The 25039-nt window shown below is 42.5% G+C and overlaps 1 protein-coding gene across 2 annotated transcripts in view; it reads left to right on the plus strand.

The window, feature by feature from the left end:
• LOC118846264 (nitric oxide synthase 1 adaptor protein) overlaps positions 1–25039 on the plus strand; it is a 392781-nt gene that overhangs the window by 312761 nt on the left and 54981 nt on the right. For both annotated transcript variants that reach the window (XM_036754593.1, XM_036754594.1), the window contains exon 6: positions 14421–14562. In XM_036754593.1, the coding sequence (XP_036610488.1) occupies positions 14421–14562 (142 nt within the window). The remainder of the gene's footprint in view (positions 1–14420; positions 14563–25039) is intronic.

Here is a 25039-nt window from a genome sequence, read left to right on the forward strand (position 1 = left end):
CCATTTGACTTGCCTCAGCCTTCCCCAAGTCATCTTCAATCCAGTCTGTTTGTGAAGGGCAGTGTGAGTTAGTTGGAAAGGCCTGGAGTTGGAGGAGGAGTCCCTGGCTTGAATCCTGGCTCTGCTCCATTCTACACAGCTAGATGTAGGGCACCTAGGCATCATTTTTCTCACCTGTAAAATTAGTGCTTTGGGATCAATGATCTGTTAGTTCTAAATCCTATGTTCTTATCCTGCCAAAAGGAATTAGCATTTGTTAATGTCTGCTATATGCCAGGCACTCTGCTAAGTGCTTTGCAAATATCTCATTTGATTCTCATAACAACCCTGTGGGGTACATGCTGTTACAGTTTTACAGTTGCAGAAACTGAGGCAGACAGGTTAATTATCTTACTCCAGGTCATTGTTGTTATTTAGTCATTTTTTTTTCAGTCCTGTTTGACTCTTTGTGACCTTATTTGGGTGTTTTCTTGGCAAAGATACTGGAGTGGTTTGCCATTTCCTTCTCCAGCCCATTTTACAGATGAGGAAACTGAGGCAAAGAGGGTTAAGTGACTTGCTCATAGTCACACAGCTAGGAAGTGTATGAGGCCAGATTTGAACTTAGAACTTCCTGACTCCAGGCCCTATCCGTTGTGCCACCTAGCTGCTAGTTGTTAAATTTTCAATGTATTTACACCTCAGAAATTCAGCAAATGCTACAAATTAAGGCTTGATTTATTCTTTTGTTGATTGTCTGGATTTAAGAAAATGATGAAGAAAAATGTTAATTATGCAGATCAAACTTAAAAGGGTGTCACACATACATGATTTTTTCCACCTCTGGAGAGCTGCTTGCTTGTTAAATAATTACCAACACAACCCTACATAGGGATGTTCAGTGGTGCTACAGACTGTTAAAAAGAATTCTGCATTGGGAACAGGTGGAAGAACAAGGCTGAGATGAGTTTTAAGGATTTTTTCCTAAGGTGACGTTTGAACCTTGTTCTGTGATTTGAACCCAGGGCTTGGGTTCAGGGCATGTGGCTTTTGTGCCTGCTAGGGCTTACCCAACTCGGCAATTGGAACACAGAATACTCAGGCTTGATTTAGGAGCCTCATATGTGACTTTGGGTGAGTCAGTTACCCTGTCTTCCTAAATAATTCCTTTGGACTGGGAATCTCCGCATTGCAATAAGTGACAGCATCCATGGAGCTATTCTTGCCTACCCATCAGTCATCCAGCTTAAAAACAAAATTTAAAAACATTCAGGAAACAACCCTGTTGGCTAGGTACTTGAACCAACCTAGGATTTAAGAGATCTGGGTTCTAATCCTGGCCTGGGTGACCAACCTTAAATAAATCACTTCATCTCTCTTAGCTTGTTTCATTATTTGTGAAATGAAGAGGCTAGATTCTGTCCTCTCCAGTTCTAACTATAAACCATTTTTTCTCCCTTGGTGATCACAACCCCCTCCCCCAACTGTAATGGGATGAAGCATGCAGTGTTGTTACTGCTTTCATGGCTTTATCAATTAATCCTGCTGGGTGGGGCTGGGAAGGCACAGAGAGCAAGTAGACTTTCTAACAGAGGCCAAACTAAGGGCAAACAGTTTTGTGAGCACCTGTCCTGCCTCAGAAACATTGAGCAGTACTTAAAAAAAAAAAAGGAGCGCAAGGGTGTATCCCCGTTTTTTCAGCTAATAGCCAAGTCTTTGGAAATTGCCCGCCTCACCCTAAATATTGGAGGCCAGCCCAGAATATAGGGTTCATTTTACCTCAAGACCTGAGGCAGCGCTCTGTTTCTCCCCTCGATTGGTCATCTATCACAAAGCACTGGGGCCAATCAGTCCTACTCCGTGTGACTTCCTCTTCCTTCACCTGCACCTTAACAAGGTCCTGATTCTTCATGAAGTTGGCTTTCCCAGGCCCTGCTTGGCCAGTGGCCATGCATCCGAGTGAATTGTTTGTAGCCCCAACAGGGAGCCTTGTCGTAGAGCCCTCGTGATGGTGAGGGCCGGTGTCCTGGATGGGAAAGAGAAATAAATTGTTAAACAATGGAAGGAAAATCAGGGAAGGGTGGGGAGCGAGCTTTCCCGGATATTCATTTTTAAGGTGCTGTTGGTTAGGGGAGCTTACCCTCAGGAGAGATAAAAATACCAAGTGAGAGAAGATGTTTTATGGGCCATGAAGGTGAGGAAGTGACCTAGAGGAGGTACAGGCCCTAGGAGAAATGTGTCACCCAGGGATGGCTCTGCAGAAAGACTGTGGTCTACAGGTAGAACTCTGGGCTAGATTTCTTCTCTAGCTCTTAGACAGATAATATTCAAATAAAAACTCAGTTACACAACACCTGTTAGGAGACATATAATAGATTTCCTTTTATTACAAGTCTTACCCTAGTGGAAATCCCTTAAATGTGTTTAATGGTCTTATTCCCCAACCCCTGTACTGTGTAGAACAGCTGTAGCCATTCTGATGTTATTGGAGCCTGTTGTTTGTTGTACACTTCTCGGTCATGTCTTTCTTCATGACCCCATTTGGACATTCTTGGCAAAGATGCTGGAGTGGTTTGCCATTTCCTTCTCCAGCTTGTTTTGCAGATGAGGAAACTGAGGCAAACAGGGTTAAGTGACTCACTCAGTATCACACAGCTAGTAAGAGTCTGAGGGAAGATTTGAACTCAGGTCTTCCTGATCCCAGCCTGGGTGCTCTAACCATTGGCCCATCTAGCTGCCCAATGACTAATGTGGAGCCCACTGATCCTCTGAAGAGCAGAAACTGCCCTGATATTTGTTGTCTTGTTTTCAAAGAAAATACAAGTTCTACTTACTAGGAGTATGGGAGATGGAAGGCACAGAGGACTTAAGCAAAGTGCCTCATGTGACATGGTGGATGGGTGGGAGTCCTTGGATAAAAGTCTGGGTCTTTTCCAGTCCTGTGCTTTTAGGACTAGATTATACCACTCTTACAAAAAGGTTCCTCTCTGAATCCCAGTTTTTCTAGCTACAAAGTAGGCAGTCGATAAGCACCTATTAAGTGCTTACGGTGTACCAGGCACTGTGCTGATCACTGGGGTACAAAGAAAGGCAGAAATGTGGAACCTGCCTTCAAGGGGCTCACAGTCTAAAGGAGGAGACAATACACATAAAACCAAAATTGTTACAGTGTAAATGGGATGGAATCTCAGTGGGAAGGTACTAACAGGACTTGGGGGAGGGGAAGAGTTGGAAGAAACTTGGAAAGAGTGAATTGTAAAGGATGTTAGAAATGATCTCCCTGTTTATGTTTCTTTTTCTTTTCCTACTATGTATATAAGTTTTAGTGTTTAAGTCTAAAAGAAAAAAAGAAATGATCTCCCTTTTATATGTTTCTTTTTCTTTTCTTACTGTGTATTTAAGTTTTAGTATTTAAGTCTAAAAGAAAAAAAGAAATGATCCCTCCTCACCCCTACCCCTGTTTTACAGGTAAGAGAATGAGCTAAGAAAGTTTCAGTGCCTTACCCAAAGTCACAAGGAGCAGGGTGAGAATTTGAACACAAATCCTCCTACTTTTTAAAAACCCCAGGCCATTTCTATTTTACCCTGCTGACTTCATGTTGTTTAAAAGGCATTGATTCATTAGGGTGCATATTCTACTGAACAGATCACACGCTAAGGCTGACCTTGGCCTCGTCAGATGTGACCAGTGTTAGAAAGACAGGGTAGGTGGGATTCTTGCCTGGGCACAACAGAAGCCCGAGATGGCATGAGCACCTTACAGGTTCTCTCTGACCTTGATGGCACAAAGCTGGGGGTACTTGCTGCCTCAGATTAAGCTGCCTCTGTGAAGCTGTGTAGCTTGTGCTATATGTGACCCTGTCATTCAGCCCAGAGTGGAAGGTGCCCTCCTGTCATTCCAATCCTGGCCCACCGAGGATGCAGCAGCCGCCTGCCCTGATTAAGAGGGCTTGTCATTTCCTGCTTATCAGAGCATCAGTGCGTGAAGTGTTGGTGATTAATAACAGCCGTAATAATCTCTTCTATTATCTGCATGGGCAGCTCCTTGAAATAATTTGGCCTGCAATCAGGACTCAATTGGTTTGGGTGGGGAGAGCTCATTTCCTCTGGTGATGCTGTTCCTGCTAGATTGGGGGTGGGGGAGCAGGAGCAGCTGGGTGGTTGCTGAGCTGGCTTTAAGTTGGCAGTGGATTTTCAGTGATAATGATTATTCTACTAAGGGATTAATCACCTGCCTGGTAGGGCCTAAGAGAGAGAAGCCAGGCCTAGATTTCAGAGGGAAGGGCTTGTTTTTAAAACTTATAATGTATATTTATTAGTGAGAAATCCATCAGAGAGACTGCTAAGATGAAAAAGGCCGACCAGGTTTGGCTTCGACAAACCATTTTGTTTTTGTTTTCAGTGAGGACACTTTTGAGGGCTGCTGAACTTTGACAAGTTGAAAACAGCCTCCACCCACTCTACCCCACCCCAGTCCAGCCTGAGACTCCTCGGCAATCTCACAGTCCTTCAAAGATCAGGCCATAGGTGGTAACCAAGGTCATGGGATGGCTGAGGGTCAAGGCAGATTCCTTTTCCCATACCTCATCCTGGCACAGCCATGACCCTGGATTCACAAAGGCCCTGTCAGTGCTGCATGAACTCTGGCAAGACCTAGTAAGCTTCAAGGTTACCAAGCTTCAATCATGGTCCTAGAAATGGACAATAGGTCTGTTTTCCAAGAATAAACCTCATGAGCTTTGGAGATGCTCATTATGCAGGGTGATCATTCACACCAACTTTCAAGACCAGGCGGCTGGGGCAGTATCGTGGGTAGAGCTCTGAACATGGAGTCAAAAAAGACCTGAGTTCATATCCTGCCTCAGACACTTAATAGCTGTGGGACCCTGGGCAATGATTCAACCTTCCTTGGTCTTGGTTTCCCTGTCTGTAAAAGGGGTATAATGATAGCATCCATATCACAGGGTTACTGAAAGGATCAAATGAGGTGATGTATGGTAAGTGCTTTGCAAACCTTAAACGGACAGAAATGGTAGCTGTTGTCATTATTCTTAATAAATTTAAATAAATTCTTAATAAATTTTAAAAGGAGTTGTGACTTCCATCAATAGAGGAAATACTGCTCACTACAAAATTATAGATCCTTGGAGTGTTAGAACAAATCACAATCAGAGAGCAGCATAAGTCACTGGCAACCTCTGGATGTGTCTTATCAAGGGCCGGGATGTTTCTTATCCAAACACTGCACCTCCTCTCAAATCCTGGCACTTGTTCTCTGTTGATTGCTGTTTTTCCTAATGTGAAGGAAAAGGCAAGTTGCGAGAACCATTGGATGGTGAGCAATTTATCCCCAGGAGAGACAGAATTTAGAGTCAGAGACCTGAGTTTGAATCCCAGTTTTGCTACTTAATACCCATGTGACCTTGGGAAACTCAATTTCTGTGGGCCTCAGTTTCGCCATCTGTATAAGGGACTTCTGACCAAGATAGCTACCTGAATAGAGACAATCAGATCATACTCCATCAAAAGCCTAAAAACTTCACCAGTTCAAATAGTAATCATAACATACAATAAAAAATTGTAGTCATAATTGGGCTGTGTAAGAAGAAAAGTGTTCAGAAATGTGGAGTGGGAGGAGCCACTTGTATCTGAACTGTTGAACCTCACATATACAGAAACCCAAACAGTTTGGAGCAGAAATACATCAGACTCAACAAGGAAATAAATTAAGGAGGAATAATCAGAAGCAAAACAAACTTCCTGATCCAGAAAGAGGAATTAAAGAGAAAGGCAGAGAGCAGGAATGGCTGCATGGATTGTGGTATATGAATGGAATGAATTATTGTTGTGCCACAAGAAATGATGAAAGAGACATTTTTTTTTTAGAGAATCTTGGGCAGTCTGAACTGAGGTAAAGTGGGACAGGCAGAACCAGGAGAACAGTTTAAGAACAGGAACATTGTAAAGAAAAACAATTTTGAAAGATTTTAGAACTCTGATCAGCCATGTCTTCAGAGGACCAATGATGAAACATATTGCCCATCTATTGGCAGATGGACCCAAGGGGTAGAAAGAGAAAGATTTTTGAATGTAGCCACTTTATAGATTTCTTTTGTTCAACTCTACTTATCTCTTGCAAAGATTTTTCTTCTTTTTTATTGAAGAGCTGCAGGAAGGGGGAGAAGGATCAGTTAGCAATTGTTATCCCAAAAAAGGAAGTCAATGAAACATTTTTTAAATGCACCAAAGAGAACAGAAAGAAATTCAGAAGGAAGCAGGACAGTTCTAAAGATAATGCATGGAATGTATAATGTACTTTTTTTTAAAGCAAGTTGTATGAAATGGAGATTATAGTTTGACAAACAATCCTTTTTTAGTGTTCCACTGTATATATGGAAATAATCACTTTATTGACTTTAGGTTCATAACAAAAATTAATATGCATTAATAAAATAAAATGAAAGAGTGGGACCAGAGAATCTTAATGGATGCTTCCAGCTCTAAATATGTGATCCTATGAATAAGAGAACTTAGCAGCCACCTTGGTGGCTATCAGATCCCTCTCATTTTGCAGATGAAGAAACCAAAGCCCATGGAGATGAAATGAATGGCTTGTGATCACACAGGCAGTTTAGCTGGTAACAGAGCCATGACTAAAACCCAGGTTTTCTCTTTGGCAATGGGTTTGTTCAAAGAGATGGTTGGCGAAACACATTTGTTTTCTAAATATTAGGCAACTGAAAATGTTAGTGTTTATCTGTTATGAAATTTAGAGACTGTGGGAACTTTGGAGGCATGTGTTTGTGTGTGCATATGTCTATGTGGTTGAGGTTACCTAGGTGACCTGCCAGAGAGAGAGGGAGAGACAGAGAGAGAGAGAAAGAGAGAGAGAGAGAGAGGAGAGAGAGAGAGAGAGAGAGAGAGAGAGAGAGAGAGAGAGAGCAAGCTCCCAGCTTGCCAGTTTAGTTCTCAACTTGGGTTCAAGTTGATGCCTAATATTGTCATATTAATAGCTGCTCAATGAATATTGTAGCTTTAAGCCTGAAAATTGACCAATGCCTAGTGCTAACTTCTTAGTTTGCAATTGTTGGATAAGTTACTTTGGGAAAATATTCATCTACTTCTATCTGTTTAATTCCTATGCTAGTGGGAAAAGGGGCAGTTTAAAGACATCTAGCCTCCGACACTGCCATATTTGTAACTTGATGCAATGACAGATGAGGAGGTTTCTAAACCTAAAAAGGGCTGGTCACTATAGTCTGCTTCTCCTCTCTGGTCCTGAGGAACTCAGAAAGACTCGAATACATAAAATTCAAGAAGCATTTACTAAGTGTTTGAGGCACTGTGACAGGCACTGAGTGTACAGAGATAAAGTCCCTGCCCTCAAGGAACTTATATTCTACTGGAGATGGGGGGGATGGGTAAGTAAATACATATAAATATAGGAGATAATCTGAGGAAGGAAAGCTGGAGAGAGAATACTAACAGTGAGGGAGAGCAGGAAAAGTTTTCTAGAGGAAGGAGTACCTGAGTCCAGCCTTGAAGAATGCTAAGACAGGGAGGTAAGAAAGAAGTCCATTTTAGGCATGGTGGCAGCCTGTGCAAAGATGTGGTGGTCCAAGATGCAATGCCAAGTTCACAGAAGAACAAGTCTACTTAACTGGAATGTACTCTGCGTGTGTAGCAGTAGTGGTAGTTGTAGTAGTAGTAGTGGTAGTAGTAGTGGTAGTGGTGGTGGTGGTAGTGGTAGCATTGGTAGCAGTATCAACAGTAGCAGTAGCAGCAGTAGAAGCAGCAGCAGCAGTAGTGGTAGTATAAAATAGATGTGGAAAGGATAGACTGGAGCCAGACTGGGAAGGGGTTTAAATGCTGGGCTGAGGATCTAGACTGATCCTTGATATGATGAGAGCCACTATAGATTCTTGAATGTGAAGAATGGCATGGTGGGACGTGAGTTTTAGAAGATTGTTATGGCAACAGTTATAGGCTGAATTGGAGAGGGGACTGAAGCAGGAGAACTAATATAATAGTGATTGCCGTCATCCAAGTGGAAGGTGATGTGGGCTGTGGCCATGTAAGTAGAGAGAAGAGGGAAGGTGCAAAAGGTATTACAGAGGAAGACTCTCCAAGCCTTGGTAACTGGTAGATTGGAGAGAGGGAGGAAGGAAAGTAAAGAACCTAATTTCATTTTAAGAAGCATTTATTAAGCATCTGTTCTATACCCAATACTGTCCTAAGCAATGGGGACACACCAAAAAAAAAGCAAAAAGCAGTCCCCCTCCTCCTCTACAGAAGCGTTTTTGTGAGTTAGACAGAATAGGCTATATAATTATCCCTACTTTGCATATTTGGAAACTGAAAAGACCAGATCATATGGTATAAAGCTCTGTATGGGTTACAAAGTATTTCAGGGCCCCAAGGCAGCCATTTGGAATAAGACCAAAAAGTCAAAAAAAAAAAAAAAAGAAAGGAAGAGAAGGAAGAAAGAAAGGAATGAAGGAAAGAAAAAGAAAGAGAAAGAAAGAAAAGATAGAGAAAGAGAAAGAAAGGGGGAAAGAAGGAAGGAAGGAAGGATGGATGGATGGATGGATGGAAGGAAGGAAGAAGGAGATGGTTTATTGGAGTACAGATAGCCACATTCTCATTTCAACAAACCTTTCTTTCCTCCTCAAATTCAGCACTCCACACTCATTTAATACAGTGTCCAAGGCAGCAAGAACTCCCAAAGACTACAATATTATTTTTTCTTATTTTATTTGCAATTTGTCAAAATTTGATATCTGCTCTGCTGCCCACAATCTGACTGGAGTTCCATGACTACCTCTATTCTCCCACCGTCATTATTCATATCCCCTTAGACAATTGAGTTGATACAACCTCTCTGGCCTGTTAATTTTTCTGCAGCAAATTCACTATAATGCCAAAAACCTTAAAAGTTCACCATGTGCCCACTATGCAACATGGGGACGGCACTATAGCACCCAATTCTGCCTTTTATAATGTTTGGCCTCTACACTAAGCTGTCTTTAGACACACATCCAGGCCCAGTTCTTTCTAAAAACCTCTGATCTGTGATACTGAAACATGTTACCTCACTGTCCTTCAGTCTGGGCTTTCCACGTCTGCTTTCTGAGTTTGTTCAGATGCCTTGGTAGACTCCCCTTCAGGGCCCTTAAGCAAAAAGGTTTAAACGATGATGATGATGATGATGATGAAGAAGAAGAAGAAGAAGAAGAAGAAGAAGAAGAAGAAGAAGAAGAAGAAGAAGAAGAAGAAGAAGAAGAAGAAGAAGAAGAAGAAGAAGAAGAAGATGATGATGATGATAGGTGGCATTTCACAATGCTTTAAGGTTCACAAAGCGCTTTACAGATAGTTTCTCATTTTATACAACAACCCTGTGAGGTGTTATTATTTTCTCATGTTTTCAGATCAGGAAATTGAGGCAGACAGAAGCTAAGGTACTTGCCCAGGGTCATACTGCTAGAAGTATCTGAGACCAAATTTTAACTCAGACCTACCTGACTCCAAGTTCAGTGCCCTCTGTACATTGTGGCAGCTAATATTTGTATAGCCCTTCAAAGTTTTCAAAGTAGTGTGTGTGTAAGTAGATGGATATCTATCTGTACACACATATGTATGTCATTCAATCCTAGCAACAACCCAGTGAGGTAAATTCTATTTTCCTCATTTTATAGATGAGAAAATTGAGGTCATCAAGACTAAATGACTTGCCCAGGATCACACAGCTATACGTTCATACACTTACGTATGAGGCGTGATTAGAACCCAGACCCAAGATAGTTAGATGGCACAGTGGATAGAGTGATGGATTTGGAGTCAGAAAAACCTGAATTTGGCCTCAGACACTTACTAGCTGTGTGAATTTGGGTGAGTCACTTAACATTTCTCAGTCTCAGTTTCTTTGCCTGTAAAGTGGGGATGATGACGGTACCTACCTCCCAAGATTGTTCTGGGGATGAGATGGTGTATGTACAGAGCTTTGCAAACCTTAAAGTGCTGTCTGAATACTTGCTACTTTTGTTGTTGTTGTTGAGTGATAAGCCTTCTTTTCCATGTCCTTTCTACCTCCTATAATGACGCTTGCTCCCGTGTAGAGCTAGAGGGACAGGCATTACCTGAAGTCAGTAAACATTCCACACCTTTTTCTGTTCTCCCTAGTCCCCTGTGGCCTCTGATAATTCATTGCTCAAGCCTGAAGGCCAAGGCCTGCAGCTTACTGAAAGAAAAGAAGTAGAGAATCCCAGAGGTACAACCCCCATGCATCATGAAGTAGATATGTACAATTTGGCCTTCCACGAAAAATGGCAAATAGCTGCATCTTTGCCTTCAGGGATGCACAGGGAAGGCCTAAGGGGTCTGCATTTATATGAATAGGCGAATGGTTTGAAGAAGAGACTCTGTGAGACATGAGCTAAGTGGCTAAAAGTTCTAACCCATCTTCCTTCCTAACACCCCCGTTTTCACCAAATTGCTTCTCATTGGTGTTCCCAAGAGCTTTGGATCTCTACCCACAATTGAGTGGCACTCAGCTCCTAGCTCTGAAAACATCAAAGTCACCACTTTCCATCCAATCCTGACATCTTCAGGCCCACAAATACATTGCTGCTTCTTGTAGAAAATGGTTTTTACATGGGAAATTTGATCCAGGTTGCCAGACCCTGCGAAGCAAAATGGAATCTAGAGACAGAGACATACAGAGAGACAGAGACAGAGAGAAAGAGAGGGGGGAAAGAAAATGAGAGACACACACAGAGAGGAAGGAGAGGGGGAGAGAGACAGACAGACACAGAGACAGACAGACACAGAGAGAGTGAGGGGGGGATGGAGGAGGGGAGAGACAGAGAGAGAGACAGAGAGAGAGAGAGAGAGGGAGGGAGGGAAGGAGGGAGAGAGAGAGAGAGAGAGAGAGAGAGAGAGAGAGAGAGAGAGAGAGAGAAAGAGAGAGAGAGAGAGAGAGAGAAATGGACAGAAGGAAGGAGAGAGATGGGTAGAGAGACAGAAATTGAGGGAGTAGAAGGAAGAAGCAGAGTGGTACAGAGGTAAAGACTCTGAGAGATAAAGAAGGAAGGGAGGAAGGGAGAAGAAGGAGAAAGAGACTAAAGCATAAGGACCACTTGGGGTGGAGAGGCTGCCTTCCGGCATCACCTGACTCACCTCTCTTTGTCACCCCTCTTACTCATCTCCATTGGCTCCTGGCTGTTTTCAAAGCTTTAAAGTTCTAGCTTTCAAAGATCTCTGAGGATATGGAAAAATGAGCCCTCGCTCCACTATGACCCAGAGGACTTAAAACAGGTATTAATAGAAATTTTGTAAAGGCAATTCTTCCTGAAGACCTGGCCTATTAAATACTAAGCAACAGGCCCAAGCTCATGAGCTGAATGTTTTTGTTTAAACATTCAAGTCCAAAGGTGAGGCCAGAGCCAGCCACCGGGAGCCAGAGTCTCCATCCAAACATTGGACAGCCCCAGGGAGGGAGAGCAACAGCCTCTCCTAATCCTGTGTTCGCTTTTGGGACCTCACTCATGTTGGGATGAGGAAAGAGATTTCCAAGAATAGTCTGGGATAGGAAGCAGGCAGCAGCCATTCTGTTATGTGGAAAGCTAAGGGCATCCATTCAGCATTCACACGCAGGAAGCCATGTATAAAACATGCTCCCATATTCCAATGCACATAAAAATTCAGTACTGTCGAAAGACTCTGTAGCATAAATGCCTTTGCATTAAAGAGAAGCTGGAGTATAGGATCAGATGAACCCATTTTGTGCTGAATGTTCAAACTCAGGCAATCTGAACTAATACTTAAAAAAAAAAAGCATGTTGCCGCTATATAAAAAATGTCATGTACTGTAGCTTGGCATGCTTCCTCTGTCAGAACCAAAGGGCACTGTGGGAGCTTCTCTTCATGAGACTGACCTCCAGAAGGTTACAGATTTAGCAATTAATGGGTAAGTTTTTTAAAGTGTCTCCTATGTGTCAAATACTGTGCTAGGCACTGGTGATGCAAAGACAAAACAGACAGTCCCTGCCCTCAAGAGGCTTACATTTTCCTGAGCTAACACATATAAAAAGTGGGTGCAAGAAGACTGAAAACTGGGGCAACCAGAAAGGCCCCCTCTTTTTGTCTTTTGGAAAAGCTCTCGTGAAGGAAGAAAAATATAAATGTTTTGAGCAACATGGTTATTGTCTGTTCCATACATGGCCTTTGGCCTCTGAGTTCCATGTAGAGAGTTTTCCCTTGCCAGGGCAGGGAGTTTTAGTGACCTACTTTTTTTTTTGGGGGGGAGGAGGGAAGGCAAGGTAACTGGGGTTAAGTGACTTGTCCAAGGTCACACAGCTAGTAAGTGCATCAAGTGTTTGAGGTCGAATTTGAACTCAGTCCTCCTGACTCCAGGGTTGGTGCTCTACTCACTGCACCACCTAGCTGCCCCCAGTGACCTGCTTTGTATTTGAAATTTATTAAAAATGAAATGGGGGGATGGTAACCAGTGCTGAAAGGAAATGTAAAAAGTGAGGATGGGGCAGTGGAAAGTGGAGTTGGAGGAGCTGAGTTTGAATGCCAGCTCTGCTGCTTACTACCCAAGTGACTTTGGGCAGGTCATTTAATTTCTCTCAGACTTAGTTTCTTAATCTGTAAAATGGTAGGGTTTGGACTATATGACCTCTAATGTCTTTCTGGTTCTAAATCATATGATCTGATTCTGTGAGGCTGAAGAAACAGGACATTTTCTGGCCCCTTCCAGTCTACTTTCATACCATCTGCAAGAAAAGTAAGTACACGGAAGAGCCCCTGGGACCACCTGTTCAGAGGCATCAGGTGGAGGTGCGAGTCAGGCACCAAACCTAATAATTAGGTCACTGAGCTTCCAACTGAGAAAAGGAGAACATCTGTGGTTATTAAACATTTAAGGCTGCTAGGCGGCTGGGCTTGGAGTCAGGAAGACTCTTCCTTGTGAGTTTAAATCTGGCCTCAGACACTTACAAGCTGTGTGACTCAGGGCAAATCACTTAACCCTGTTTGCCTCAGTTTCCTTATCTGTAAAATGACCTGAAGAAGGAAATGGCAAACCACTCTGCCAAGAAAACCCCAAATAGGGGTGACAAAGAGCTGGACATGACTGAAAAGGGACTGAACAACAGCATCCCTTTGAGCTGAATCCTTGGGGCAGCCAGATGCAGGGTCTCTTGTTGGGACTTGGCTCATGTTTGACGTTGGGTAGCAAAGCAGCTCATAAGCTTTGAAGTAGAGCTTGGGTCTTAAAATCCCTGTCTTTGGCTTTATGTGCATCTTTTCACGATTGATGAGAGATGAAGTAACATATCCTAAGTCCCCCAGAGCACAGCCTTCTGTTTGGGTCTGAGAAGGCCTTGCCAAAGCTGGGTCCCAGCACCATGCTTTTCTCTACTCATTTAGCGATACATTTATTAAAAACCATTTTAAAAGTTCTGAGGGAGGAGAGAGAGCTTTGAGTCTCATCTCTACCACTTCATTACTGTGTGGCCTAGGGCAATTTACTTATTAACCTCCCTGAAACTCCATTTCCCCATCTGTAAAATGGGGATAAAAATAGTCAACACCTTACGGGGCCATTATGGGGAGTAAATAAGAAAAAAGTATGTGAAAAAACGAGCTAGGTGATGCAGTGGATAGAGTGCCGTGCCTGGAGTCAGGAGGGCCTGAGTTCAAATCCAGCCTCACACATTTACTAGCTGTGTGACCTGTCCAAGATATTTCCACTGTTTGCTGAAGAAGGAAATGGCTAAATACTCCAGTCTCTTTTTCAAGGAAACCCCAAATGGGGTCATGAAGAGTCAAAATGACTAAACAATAATATGAGAAGCATATTTTAAACAGTAGGTAAGCTCTCATAATCATCATTCCAGGGCAAAACAGATACTTAGGTGATCAACAGATGGATCAGCATCAGTTTGTATGCGGTGTCTTCCATTTTCATTGGATGGTTGAGCTTCTTGGCTCTGTGATGTTGTCTTTGTAATGTCTGGACCATAGAAAGCTCTACTGTGCTGTGTCATCCTTCCTTCCTCCCTCCCTTCTTCCTTTTCTTCCTTCCTTCCTCCCTTCTTTCCTCCCTTCTTCCTTTTCTTCCTTCCTTCCTCCCTTCTTTCCTTCCTTCTTTCCTTCCTTCCTTCTTTCCTTCCTTCCTTTCTCTCTCTTTTTTCTCTCTTTTTTTCCATTCTCCCTTGTATGACTGCATACATGTTTACGTATCTTGGGTATTTCCATGATGTGAAATAAGTGGGCCTTTGACCCTGGACAGTCAGGTCTTTGTTAGTGTTTGTCTTTCTTATTAATTTCTCTTACTTTTTCCAGTGGGCCCTTTCCCACTTTGTCTTTTCCCCACCATGGTGGCTGATCAGTGGGGTCTCCCCATCCTTCACTTGCTCTTCCCTTCTGTCTCCTAGAGTCAAGCTATGCGGATTGTCCGGACAGTGGGCCAAGCCTTTGAGGTGTGCCACAAGCTGAGCCTGCAGCACACACAGCAGAATGCAGATGGACAAGAGGATGGAGAGAGTGAAAAGAACAGTGATAACTCGGGGGATCCAGGTAGGCTGCTCCCTGCCCTCTCCCTCCTCCCTCCCCCCTGCCCCTGCCACCTCTCTGCATGCTGGCATGGCTAGTCAAGCTTATAGGAAGCCAGCACCCAGACAGGCGCAGAGCGGGCCATGCAGTGATTTAGTAACTCACTTCTTTCACAGCTGAACAACCAAAATCCCTTCCAGGGAGCAATCCCTCTTGGGGACTGTCCTTGCCACCCTGCCCCACTGTCCTAACCATCCCACATGTCCTTGCAGCTGTAGAGTGTGACACTGGAGAAATCTCTTCAACTGTCTGGGTCTCAATCTACTCATTTATGAAATGGAAATGTGAAGTTGGATGAGAGGACCTCCCAGACCCAATCTCCTTTCCAGTCTTATGATCTTAGATCAGGGGATGCCTGCCTGCCTCTCCTAGGGAAAACACGGTGGCTTCTGTTGATTCACTGCCTCAGGGCAGAAGATGGTGAAGGACATTCATGACTGCCTGGAGGTCAGGATGTTCCACTTCCAAGTTACTCTGACGTAAAGTGATTGGACCAGTCCCAACAATTTGTTTTCCCAGGTTGTAAACAAGTTTTGTTTTCATATTCCAAGATAAAACAAATACAGAGTTGACTATGGAAACAAATAACTAGAAAACACTTTGGAATTTAGAGTTTTCAAACTCGAGGCATTTCACTCTATAAGCCTTTTCTTTTTATTTGATTTTAAGAAATAGGAAAACTGTAATTTCTCTCTGCAATTTCCATCTATGACTTCACTGTGCTGTGGGGAACAAATTCTAGAATTTATTGTTTTAAATTGTTGGTGAATAGAAGTCTAGGCCTGAAGTCAGGAAGATATGAATTTCAAATCCACCAGTCAACTTAACTGCTTTCTGCCTTAGTTTCCTCAACTGTAAAGTGGAAATAACACCTACCTCTGAGGGTTATTGTGAGGACCAAGTAAGAAAATCTTTATAAAGCTCTTGGCACAGTGCCTGGCACATAGTAGGCACTTAATAAATTCTCATTCGTTCATTCCTTCATTCTTCAGAGTAGGGAAAAAGACTCCAAAATTTATTATTAAAGAGGTTGGTGAACATGGAGAAAAGTAATTGGTGATCACCAATTGCTAGTGTACTGGTCATGACCTGGTAAATCAGAGGGAATGCTATAGATGTAGTTTATTTAGATTTTACCAGCCTTTAACAAACCTTCACAAAATATCTGTTCTTGTGCACAGAACAGAAAAAAATATAACTAGATGATCATCAGATTTTGTGTGACCTCAGAACTGGTTGGTAGCCAGACCACAGGAGTCATTGTTAATAGTATTATGGCAGCTTGGAAGGTACCTTCTACTGCTTGGCCCCGTGCTGTTTGATATTCCCATCAATGATTTAGATAAAGGAATAGGCAGTAGGCTTATAGATAAAACCAAGCAGGGAGTTATGGCTAACAGGGAAAGTACCTATAATGTGCCAGATACATAGTACTTTTACAATGTTATCTCATTTGCTACGTAATACATACATAACATACAAATGTTATTTCATTTGATCCTCACATTAACCCAGGGAGGTAGGTGCTATTACCCATTTTTAATACCCATTTTACAGTTGAGGAAACTGAGGCAAAGAGAGGTCAGGTCAAGTCACTTGTCCAGGATCATACAGCTAGTAAATGCCTGAGGTAGGATTTGAACTCAGGTCTTCCTTGACTCCAGGCCTGGCACTCTTATCTACTGCACTACCAGTGGCTTCATCCACACTGGATAAGAAAGTCAGGATCCACAAAGGACACTGAGTCTATTGTCCGTTAAAGGTGAAATTTAATAGGTATATCAGAGTTGCTGACATTTATATCACAACCAAGAGTATGGACCTAGGCTAGTCACCAGAACCAAAGTGGGTGGTTAGAAGCCTACCTTATATGAGCCAGCCCTCCTAACATGTGGAGATCCCTTAGAACTAACAAGTTTCCCCTCTTTGGACATGCTTCGTTCAAGGCTCAACATTGTTGAATGTCCTCTTGATGAGGTTTTTGTGGTAGGGATTGTTATGTAGGTAAACAGTTGGACCAATTTTCCTGAGAGAGACCATCTAATGTGTGATTCTGTTATTCTGGGAAATGAATGCAGAAAGGAGCATTTATTAAGCACTTGCTATTCGCAAATACAAAACTAAGAGAGTCCCTGCCCTCAGGAAGCTTATATATGACTAAGAAGAACATCATCTCTTAGGGATAGCTGGGCTTTAAAAGCTAAAGGGATGGTGAGTGAAACCATCATGGGTTAGATTGACACGCCCTTTCCAAGAGCAGTGACAGAATTGATTTAACTAAAATTCAGCACCTGGAAGGGGGACAAGGGCAACACATGGAGGAGATGGAGCCTCTGCTTTTAGACTGAGCTCCTTGAGGGCAGAGACAGTGTTTTTGCCTTCTTTGGGTCCCCAACATTTAGCACAGTATCTGACACAAATGTAAGGTTCATGCTGACTGACTGATTACACTCTCAGCGGAAGTGGCCCTGGGAATTAAGGTCTTGAACCCAGGATTAAATATAGTGAGTCACTGAGGCAACCACCAGTCAGGGCAGTGGGAGTCCAGGACATGAGTTCTAGGTCCCTGTAATGAGAGTTAAATCCTCTGGGCATTGTTTCTAGTTAGGGAGACTTGGCTACTGGCAAAGAGTTGGTGGGAGAGTGAAGTAAAGAGTGACTGAAATTTGGCCTAGACGTAGCGAGTGACCAGAGGATAGAAAGTTCGGGCTGTAGGCACATTTTGCCACTCAAACCCACCTTCTGTGCCACCTTTGATTTATGTGCCAGAGGTTTCTAATCCCTGTCTACTACTTGGGTGACAAAGCTCTTTGGTGCAGTGATAAGATCATTAGAAGACCATTTGCTCTCTATTTTTCTTTATTGCTCCATAAGCCTTAATGAGAACTTCCAAGAGTTGGTTTTTCTCTTGTCTTACTCATGCATGTAGTCAATAATAGTCAATAAGCATTTATTAAGAGCCTACTATGTGCCAGGCACTGTGCTATGCACTGGCGATACAAATAAGAAAAAGACAGTCCCTGTCCTCAAGGAGCTTCCGATCTAATAAGGGAAGACAACACAAAAAGAGATGTTGAAAAGTGGGAGGTTGAAGGGTGGTGGCCAAAGGGTACCTAGTACAGGGACATGGTGGCAAAGAGTCAAAACCAAGTCAAGCAAAGCAGCTGATGGGAAATGAGAAGATTCTCCCCAGTGGGGAAAATGGAATTGCTTATTATGGCTGCAGTATAGCTGGTTTAGATCATGTCATGCCAGAGTAGAGAATGAAAAAGCAGGTCCATTTGGCCCCTCTCTTCCCTCCCTTCTCTCCATTCACTAGAGACAGACAGAGCTTGCCCATGTTCAAGGGTAGGCCAGAAGGTACACAGGGAATGTGGGGTTTGTAATGTGTCTGAGCCTTTATAGTTTGAAAGCATCAAGGAATAAACCAAAATGTGACAATAGAGACTGAACTAAAATCTTAAGAGTTTAAAGAAAAATCAAGCTAAGGCGTTTAAGCTGAATATCAGGTTATTATTAACTTCCTGAAAGTGAGGCCTGTTATGTTGCTAAATATCGTGCCCCAGGGAAATGAGAATGTGTTCAATAGCCAAAGTTTAGAACTGTTCTGCCATCATGACCCCCCAGGCCAGCAAGGACATGCATTTAAGCTTCCCCAAGCAGTCTTTTCTGTTTCTAACTAATGTAGTTCTACACATCCCATTGTTGTCTGGACCCAGCTGGTACCCCAGTGGGAGTGCATGATAAGGGTCCTGCATTTTGACTCCCAGAGATCCCAGGTTCCCCCAAGAACCAGAATGGACTTCCCCTACCTCCTTCAGGATGAGCTTATTTTGTCTACATGTTGGTTGTTTGGTTGGTTTTTTTGAGGGGGCCAGTGGAAGCCATGAAAAGAAGCAGCATTTAGCAACCACCTTCCATGAGCAAAGAGAAAGTGAAATAAAGGCCCTGGCCTCCTAGAGCTTGTGTTCTTATTGGGGAAAAGCCCAATTAAGTCATAAACTTCTTAAAGAAGAGGGGCCTCTTTATAATCACATCACCCCACAAACTCTAGGCATTCAGTAAATATTTGGTACTGGTGATTATGATGGGGATGGTGGGGCTGGTGATCAGGTAAAAAGTTAAATGAGCTAGATTGGAGTTGTTTTTGCTAAAGATGAAGACTCCTGGTCTATCCAGATCCCACTTGAATCTACTACTCTGAATAGCAGTAGATAGAGCACTGGGCCTGGAGTCAGGAAGACTCAGCTTCCTGGCCTCAGACACTTACTAGCTGTTTGACCCTGGGCAAGTCACTTAACCCTGTTTGCCTCAGTTTCCTCATCTGTGAAATGAGCTGGAGAAGGAAATGGCAAACCACTCTACTATCTGTGCCAAGAAAATTCCAAATGGGGTCACTAAGAGTCAGACAAGACTCAATGACAACAACTGAATAGATCATAGTCACAGAATTCTGAAAGGGACCTTAGAGACCATTGAGTCCAAGCCCCTTGTTTTACAGAGGAGGAAACAGAAGACCAAGGCTAAGTAAACTGCCCAGGGTTACTTAGCGAGATTGGCAGGAATCAGACTCTGATTCTCATTTCTGCCTCTCTCTTGAAATGGGGACTTTTGTGAACAATCACTTGTGTTTTCAGAGCCTTTTCATCCCCATTCTTGTAAAATGGGTTATTGACATATATTTCCTGCTTCTTAGAAGTGCTATAAGGACAAATTCAACTGAGCCTGCTGGATGCAAGGCACTGTAGCACAAGTGGGAGATACAAAGACAGAGAGAAATAGTCCCTTTCCTTAAGGAGCTTACCTTCTAGGGCATGGGGTAGAGGGATACAGATACATGCAGCTGGGTAAACACCAGCTAATTCAAAGAGAAATGGAGTATCCATCAGGGAGGGGTTCAGAGAGGTCATGGTGCCTGAGATGAGACTTGAAAGAAAATGAAGGTTTAGGGACTGAGATGAGGAAAATCAGTTCATTTCAGTCACAGGGATCACTTGTATGAAGTGGGGAAGGGAATGTTGAGTTTGGGGTCCTAGTAGACCAGCTGGTATGGACCAGTAGAGCCTACGAAGGGAGCAAGATAAGACTAGAGAGACTGGCAGGGTCAAAGCCATGGAGGACCTTAACTATGCCAAGCTGAGGAGCTTATGTTTTGTTCTGGAGGCAACAGGAAACCTCTAAAGGCTTTTAAGTAGGGCATGAAGGGCAAATGTCTTAAGGTATTTAGCAAATAGAAAGTTTTGTATAAGATAGTCTTGCAAATGGCCTTATACTCTGATCTTGGAATAAGATGGACTGATTATACATATATGTATACACAAACATATATATATATATATACTTTTATATGTACATTTTTTTCTTATTTTACAAGCTGTATAATCTAAGAGTGAAGGGCTGTAGGTTAGGGGAAGTGGAGGTGTGCAACCTATATTAATTTGGCAGATTCCTTATATTCATACATCAGATTAACATGAGAACCTCATAGTGATAATTATAATAGCATTCATGTAGCCCTTTAAGGCTTGCAAAGTACTTTACATACATTATTTCATTTGATCTCACAAAAGACTCTGTGATGATGATGACGATGATGATTCCCATTTTACAGATGGGAAAACTAAGGTAAGAGAATTTTACTCAGGGCCATACTGCTGCTGAATAACTGAAGCTGGATTCACACTCAAGTCCAGACTTGCGATTCTCTATCCACTATGCTACCTAGTAAGCTTCACATCCAAGTATTTGGCATTCATATGGGATTTTGTGGTTTAAAAATGTATCATCTTATCTGAGCTTCCTGACAACCTCGTGAGAAATAGTTATTATAAGTATTTTTACTCTCATTTTGCAGATGAAAAAACTGAAGCTCTGAGAATCTAACAGTTTTTTTGGTCTTGATTTTCTGGGGTGATTTTTTTTGAGGCTAGGTATCCACAGGCATGGTGGCAGTGCCCACTCACAGGCCAGATGCCAAGACTGATTGGTGTGGGAAAATGTGCATAGAGCTTCTGACTTGGACTAGTTTGCCCTTCCTTTGGCAGCCTCACAGCCACCTGTTCTGGGGGCCTCATAATATTGACACCAGGCTTAGCTTAGATACCCCTACTGGACCTCAGGCCTGAGGGTAAGCAACTTTCCCAAGGTCAAAAGTAATTGGTAAAATACAGATTCTCTTACTTTCAATATGTCCCATTGTCTTTCAAAAATAATAGACCCACACACAACAAGCTGCTTTATTCAGTTAAGAATTAAAGCCCATTTGCTTCTTTCTAACCATAGGGATTGAGTTTCAGAACTGCATTGTGTGGGAAAAGATTGATAGTGACTCTTCCTTATCCAGAGTGTTCATATATCTTCAAGGGTGACACCTTCTCCCTGTGGTGGTCTTGTTGGTAGAGAGCTGTAGCTTGACCCTTCTTGGCATTCAGTCCTACCCATCACCATTGTCAGCTATGCATATTTTATTCCCAGAGAAGGAAAAATGCAAACTGGAAAGGGAAAAAAAGGCTAGGAAGTTGTCTTTCCAAAAATGCCATCTCTCAATTTAAAAGGAATGGACCCAGTACCCTGAGGCTGTGTATTTGATCAGCAGGCTTCATTAATATTAACATAGAATATCTGAAAAATTTGATTTAATCTCCAAGGCTTCAAATTGTTCCCAGTAGGTGGGATTGCATGAGTAGAGGAATCCTTTAAAGAGTTGGACTCTCTGGAGAGCAATCAGGAGTGGAGAGGAGCGGGCAGGACTGGAGAAAAGGGGGAAAGCTAAATCAATATTCTAGTCTAGGGAAAAAGCATTTATTAAGGGCCTACTGTGTGCCAAGCATTGTGGTAAGTGCTTGGGATACAAAAAATGGCCAGAAATATTGCCTGACCTCAAGGAGCTTCCAATCAAATGAGAGGGCCAACATGTATTACAACTATGTACAGACAAGATTTATACAGCATAGGTATCAATGGGAGAGGCGGAGGGAAGAAAGGGTTTCAAGATGAATTAATGGCAGGGGTAGTCTTTTCCCCTGATAAGTAATTTTGAAACCATCTTTCCCCCTCCCCCCCAAAATAGTAGAAATTGGAATAGAAGTGAGTAGATCCTAGCTGGGGAGGCTGAGGACATTCATAGTGGGATATGCTGAAGGCCATAAAGCATCACAGAATAATGGAAGAGTTCTGGATTTAGAATTAAAGGATCCAGATTCAAATCTTGACTCTTCCACTTATTCCACCTGCTTGACCCTGGGCAAGTTAATTAACCTCCAGGAACCACCCTTTCCTTATCAGTAAAATGAGATGTTTGGACTTGATAACCTCCAAGGGCCCTTTCAGTTCTCAGATACTATGAGCCTAGTAAGGTTTCAGCTTTATCTGTACAAGAGACCTCTAGGAGGTGCAATGGATAAGAGCTCTGGCCTTGGAAGTAGGAAGACCTGAATTCAAATCCTGCCTCAGGTACTCATCAGACCCTGGGCAAGTCATTTTAACCTCAGTTCAGCTTCAGTTTCTTCATCTGTAAACGGAGAATAGTAATGGTCCTTACCTTACAGGGCTATTGTATTAAATGAGATAACATATGTATAGCTCTGTGTAAACCTTAAAGTTCTATATAAATGCTTGCTATAATTATTATTATATAATTACTATTATTACAAGATAATAGTGGGATAGAACAGGGTACAGGGCAAGACTGAGGAATACTGTTGGTGATATAGTTAGTAATCAATCAACATTAAGTGCCTACTATGTGCCAAGAACTGTGTTAAGCACATGTAGGGGCATGACTATGAAACCAAGCAGAACAGCTCATGGAAAATAAAGTTACCGGCAAAGTTCAGATCCTTCTGTAGAGGAAGGCTTTGGGAGTGATGGGGTATAGTCTCTGGGGGAGGAGGAGTTAACTGCTCTGCCTCCAGCCCTCCAAAAAGGAGAGAGGCAATTGAGGGTGCAGAGTATCAAAAGCTGAGTCATTGTGCATGAGATTCGGTGATAAACTTCTCCTGGGATAAGTGCTGTGTTCTTGTAGTAGAAACCAAGCTGAGCCACTGGTGGAAAAGGAAGAGATATCCCAGATTCTTGTGCAGATAAGAAGGTGACTGTAATTCATGTTTGCAATATCTCTGCAATAAGATAGGCAATTAGGGAGATGGAGAATGCTGATGAAGGAGAATGGAATAGTAACTAACCAGGAAAATATCATTGCCTATATTTTTGTTAACCAGTGAAAAGAACTAAGACCTTGGAAATTAATTCATTTTCTTACATTGTCATGATGGAGATAGGGACCATTTTCTATTTAACCTGTGTCTTGTAGGTCTTCATGTGCAAGGAAGTTCTAAATCAGGGGTGGGGAACCTGCAGCCTCTAAGCCACATATGGCCTTCTAGGTCCTCAAGTGCAGCCCTTTGACTGAATCCAAACTTCACAGAACAAATCCCTTTAATAAAAGAATTTGTTCTGTAAAATTTGGAATCAGTCAGAAGGCCGCACCCAAAGACCTTGAAGGCCACATGTGGCCTTAAGGTCAAAGATTTCCCACCCCTGTATAATCTAAACAGTATTTCATGAAGGCTGTGGTGATGATGCTAGATTACAGAGATAGAAAGATAATCAATACCTGACTTCCACATGTAGAAACATCTGCCTAGACCAGATAAGATTCACTACTCATTTCGTAATATCTAAATAGAAATTGTTAATTTAAGATATAACATGTTTCTCCAAGGAAGTCTGAACACTTGCCAGACAATGTTTCTTTCTCTTTTTTTGGAGGGGGGAAAGCAGAGCAATTGGGTTAAGTGACTTGCTCTAGGTCACACAGCTAGTGTGTCAAGTGTCTGAAGCCACATTTGAAATCAGGTCCTCCTGACTTGGAGGCCAGTGCTCTACTCACTGCGCCACCTAGCTGCCACCAAACCATGTTTCCATGGAGATTAAGACTATTCAACTGAACCACAGAATAAAACGGGAATGGAATAGAGTTCAGATTAGGGTGGAAGGGCATTGTGAGAGCTACGGTCCAGAAGGCCACCATCCCTACCACATTAACTGATCTTCTCCCATTTTGAATGAGCATTTAGAACATATTCTGTTGGGTAGTAAAACTAAGAAGTGGGTGGCATGAGGGAAAACACATGGAATATGGAGGGAGACAAAAGATCTGAGTTCTAGGCAAGCAAGGCACTGTAGTTTGGTAGAAAGGACGCTGAATTTTTTTAAGTCAGAAGACTTGGGTTCAAATTCTTACCCTACTACCTACTACCTTTATATAACCTCTCTGGGCCTTGGTTTCTTCATTTGTCAAACAAGGAGTGTGGACCAAATTAACTTTAAGCTGCCTTCCAGCTCTAAATCTGGGGTCCTCCTTACTCCCAAATCCAAATGTTCTTTACATAATTCATCAAGCACATGTTTAAGTGCTTGCACTGTGCTGGGTAGACACTGGGGGAACTGCAAGCGACAGGTAAGACATAGTCCCTGCTCTCAAGAAATATATAGTCTAGTGATTATAATCAGAGGAGGAAATAGCACACCAGTCCAGTATCTTTGCCAAGAAAACTCCAAATGGGGTCACGAAGAGTCAGATGTGCCTGTAACAACTGAACAAGAACAATATAATAAAAATAGCCAACATCTGCACAGTGCTTTAAAGTTTGCAGATTGCTTCACTAATGTCTCATTTTTCTCCCCATGATACTGGGAGATGAGTGCCATTATTATCTTCTTTTCATAGATGAGGAAACTGAGGCAAATGGAAAATACATGACTTGCCCAGGGTCACACAGCTAATGTCTGAGCTAGGATTGGAAATCAGGTCTTTCTGACTCCAGGACCTGTGCTCTTTCCACCACAGTACCTACCTGTCCTTCCTCACTCATTCCACAGTCCAGGCAAATTGACCCTCTTGATGCTCCCTGTACCCATGACTCCATTTCCTTTTTGCATGCCCAGGTATTATCCTCTCCTTCCTTAGCTCTACCTCTTGGTGCCCCAACTCCATTCAATGTTTAGCCCAACAACTACCTCCAATGAGAGACTTTTCCTGATGTTTCTCGTTGTTAGTGCCTCCCCAAAATTACTTTGTATTTAATTTTTGTGTATGTAACATGTGTGTGTGTGATACACACTTGTCTATTTACAAATTGTATCCTTGGGAACAGGGACTACTTCCTTTTTTTCTATTTTTTGTCTTTGTGTCTATCCCAAGTGCCTAGTTCAGTGTGGACTATTTTTTAAATAGGCGTTTAATAAAAATTGATTGAATTGAATCCCAGACCTGGCTTTGCCACTGTGTCACAATTGTTTGAGCGAGTCATTTACCCATTTTGTGTATCAGTTTCATCATCTCTAAAATGGGAAGATTGGAGGGTTCTTTTAAATTCTGAGGTTGTTGCTTACAAGGCTTCCCAGTGGTGGAGGCTAAGTGTTCTGATAACGAGCCCAA

Source organism: Trichosurus vulpecula, chromosome 4 (assembly GCF_011100635.1).
Source record: "Trichosurus vulpecula isolate mTriVul1 chromosome 4, mTriVul1.pri, whole genome shotgun sequence".
Lineage (NCBI taxonomy): Eukaryota > Metazoa > Chordata > Mammalia > Diprotodontia > Phalangeridae > Trichosurus > Trichosurus vulpecula.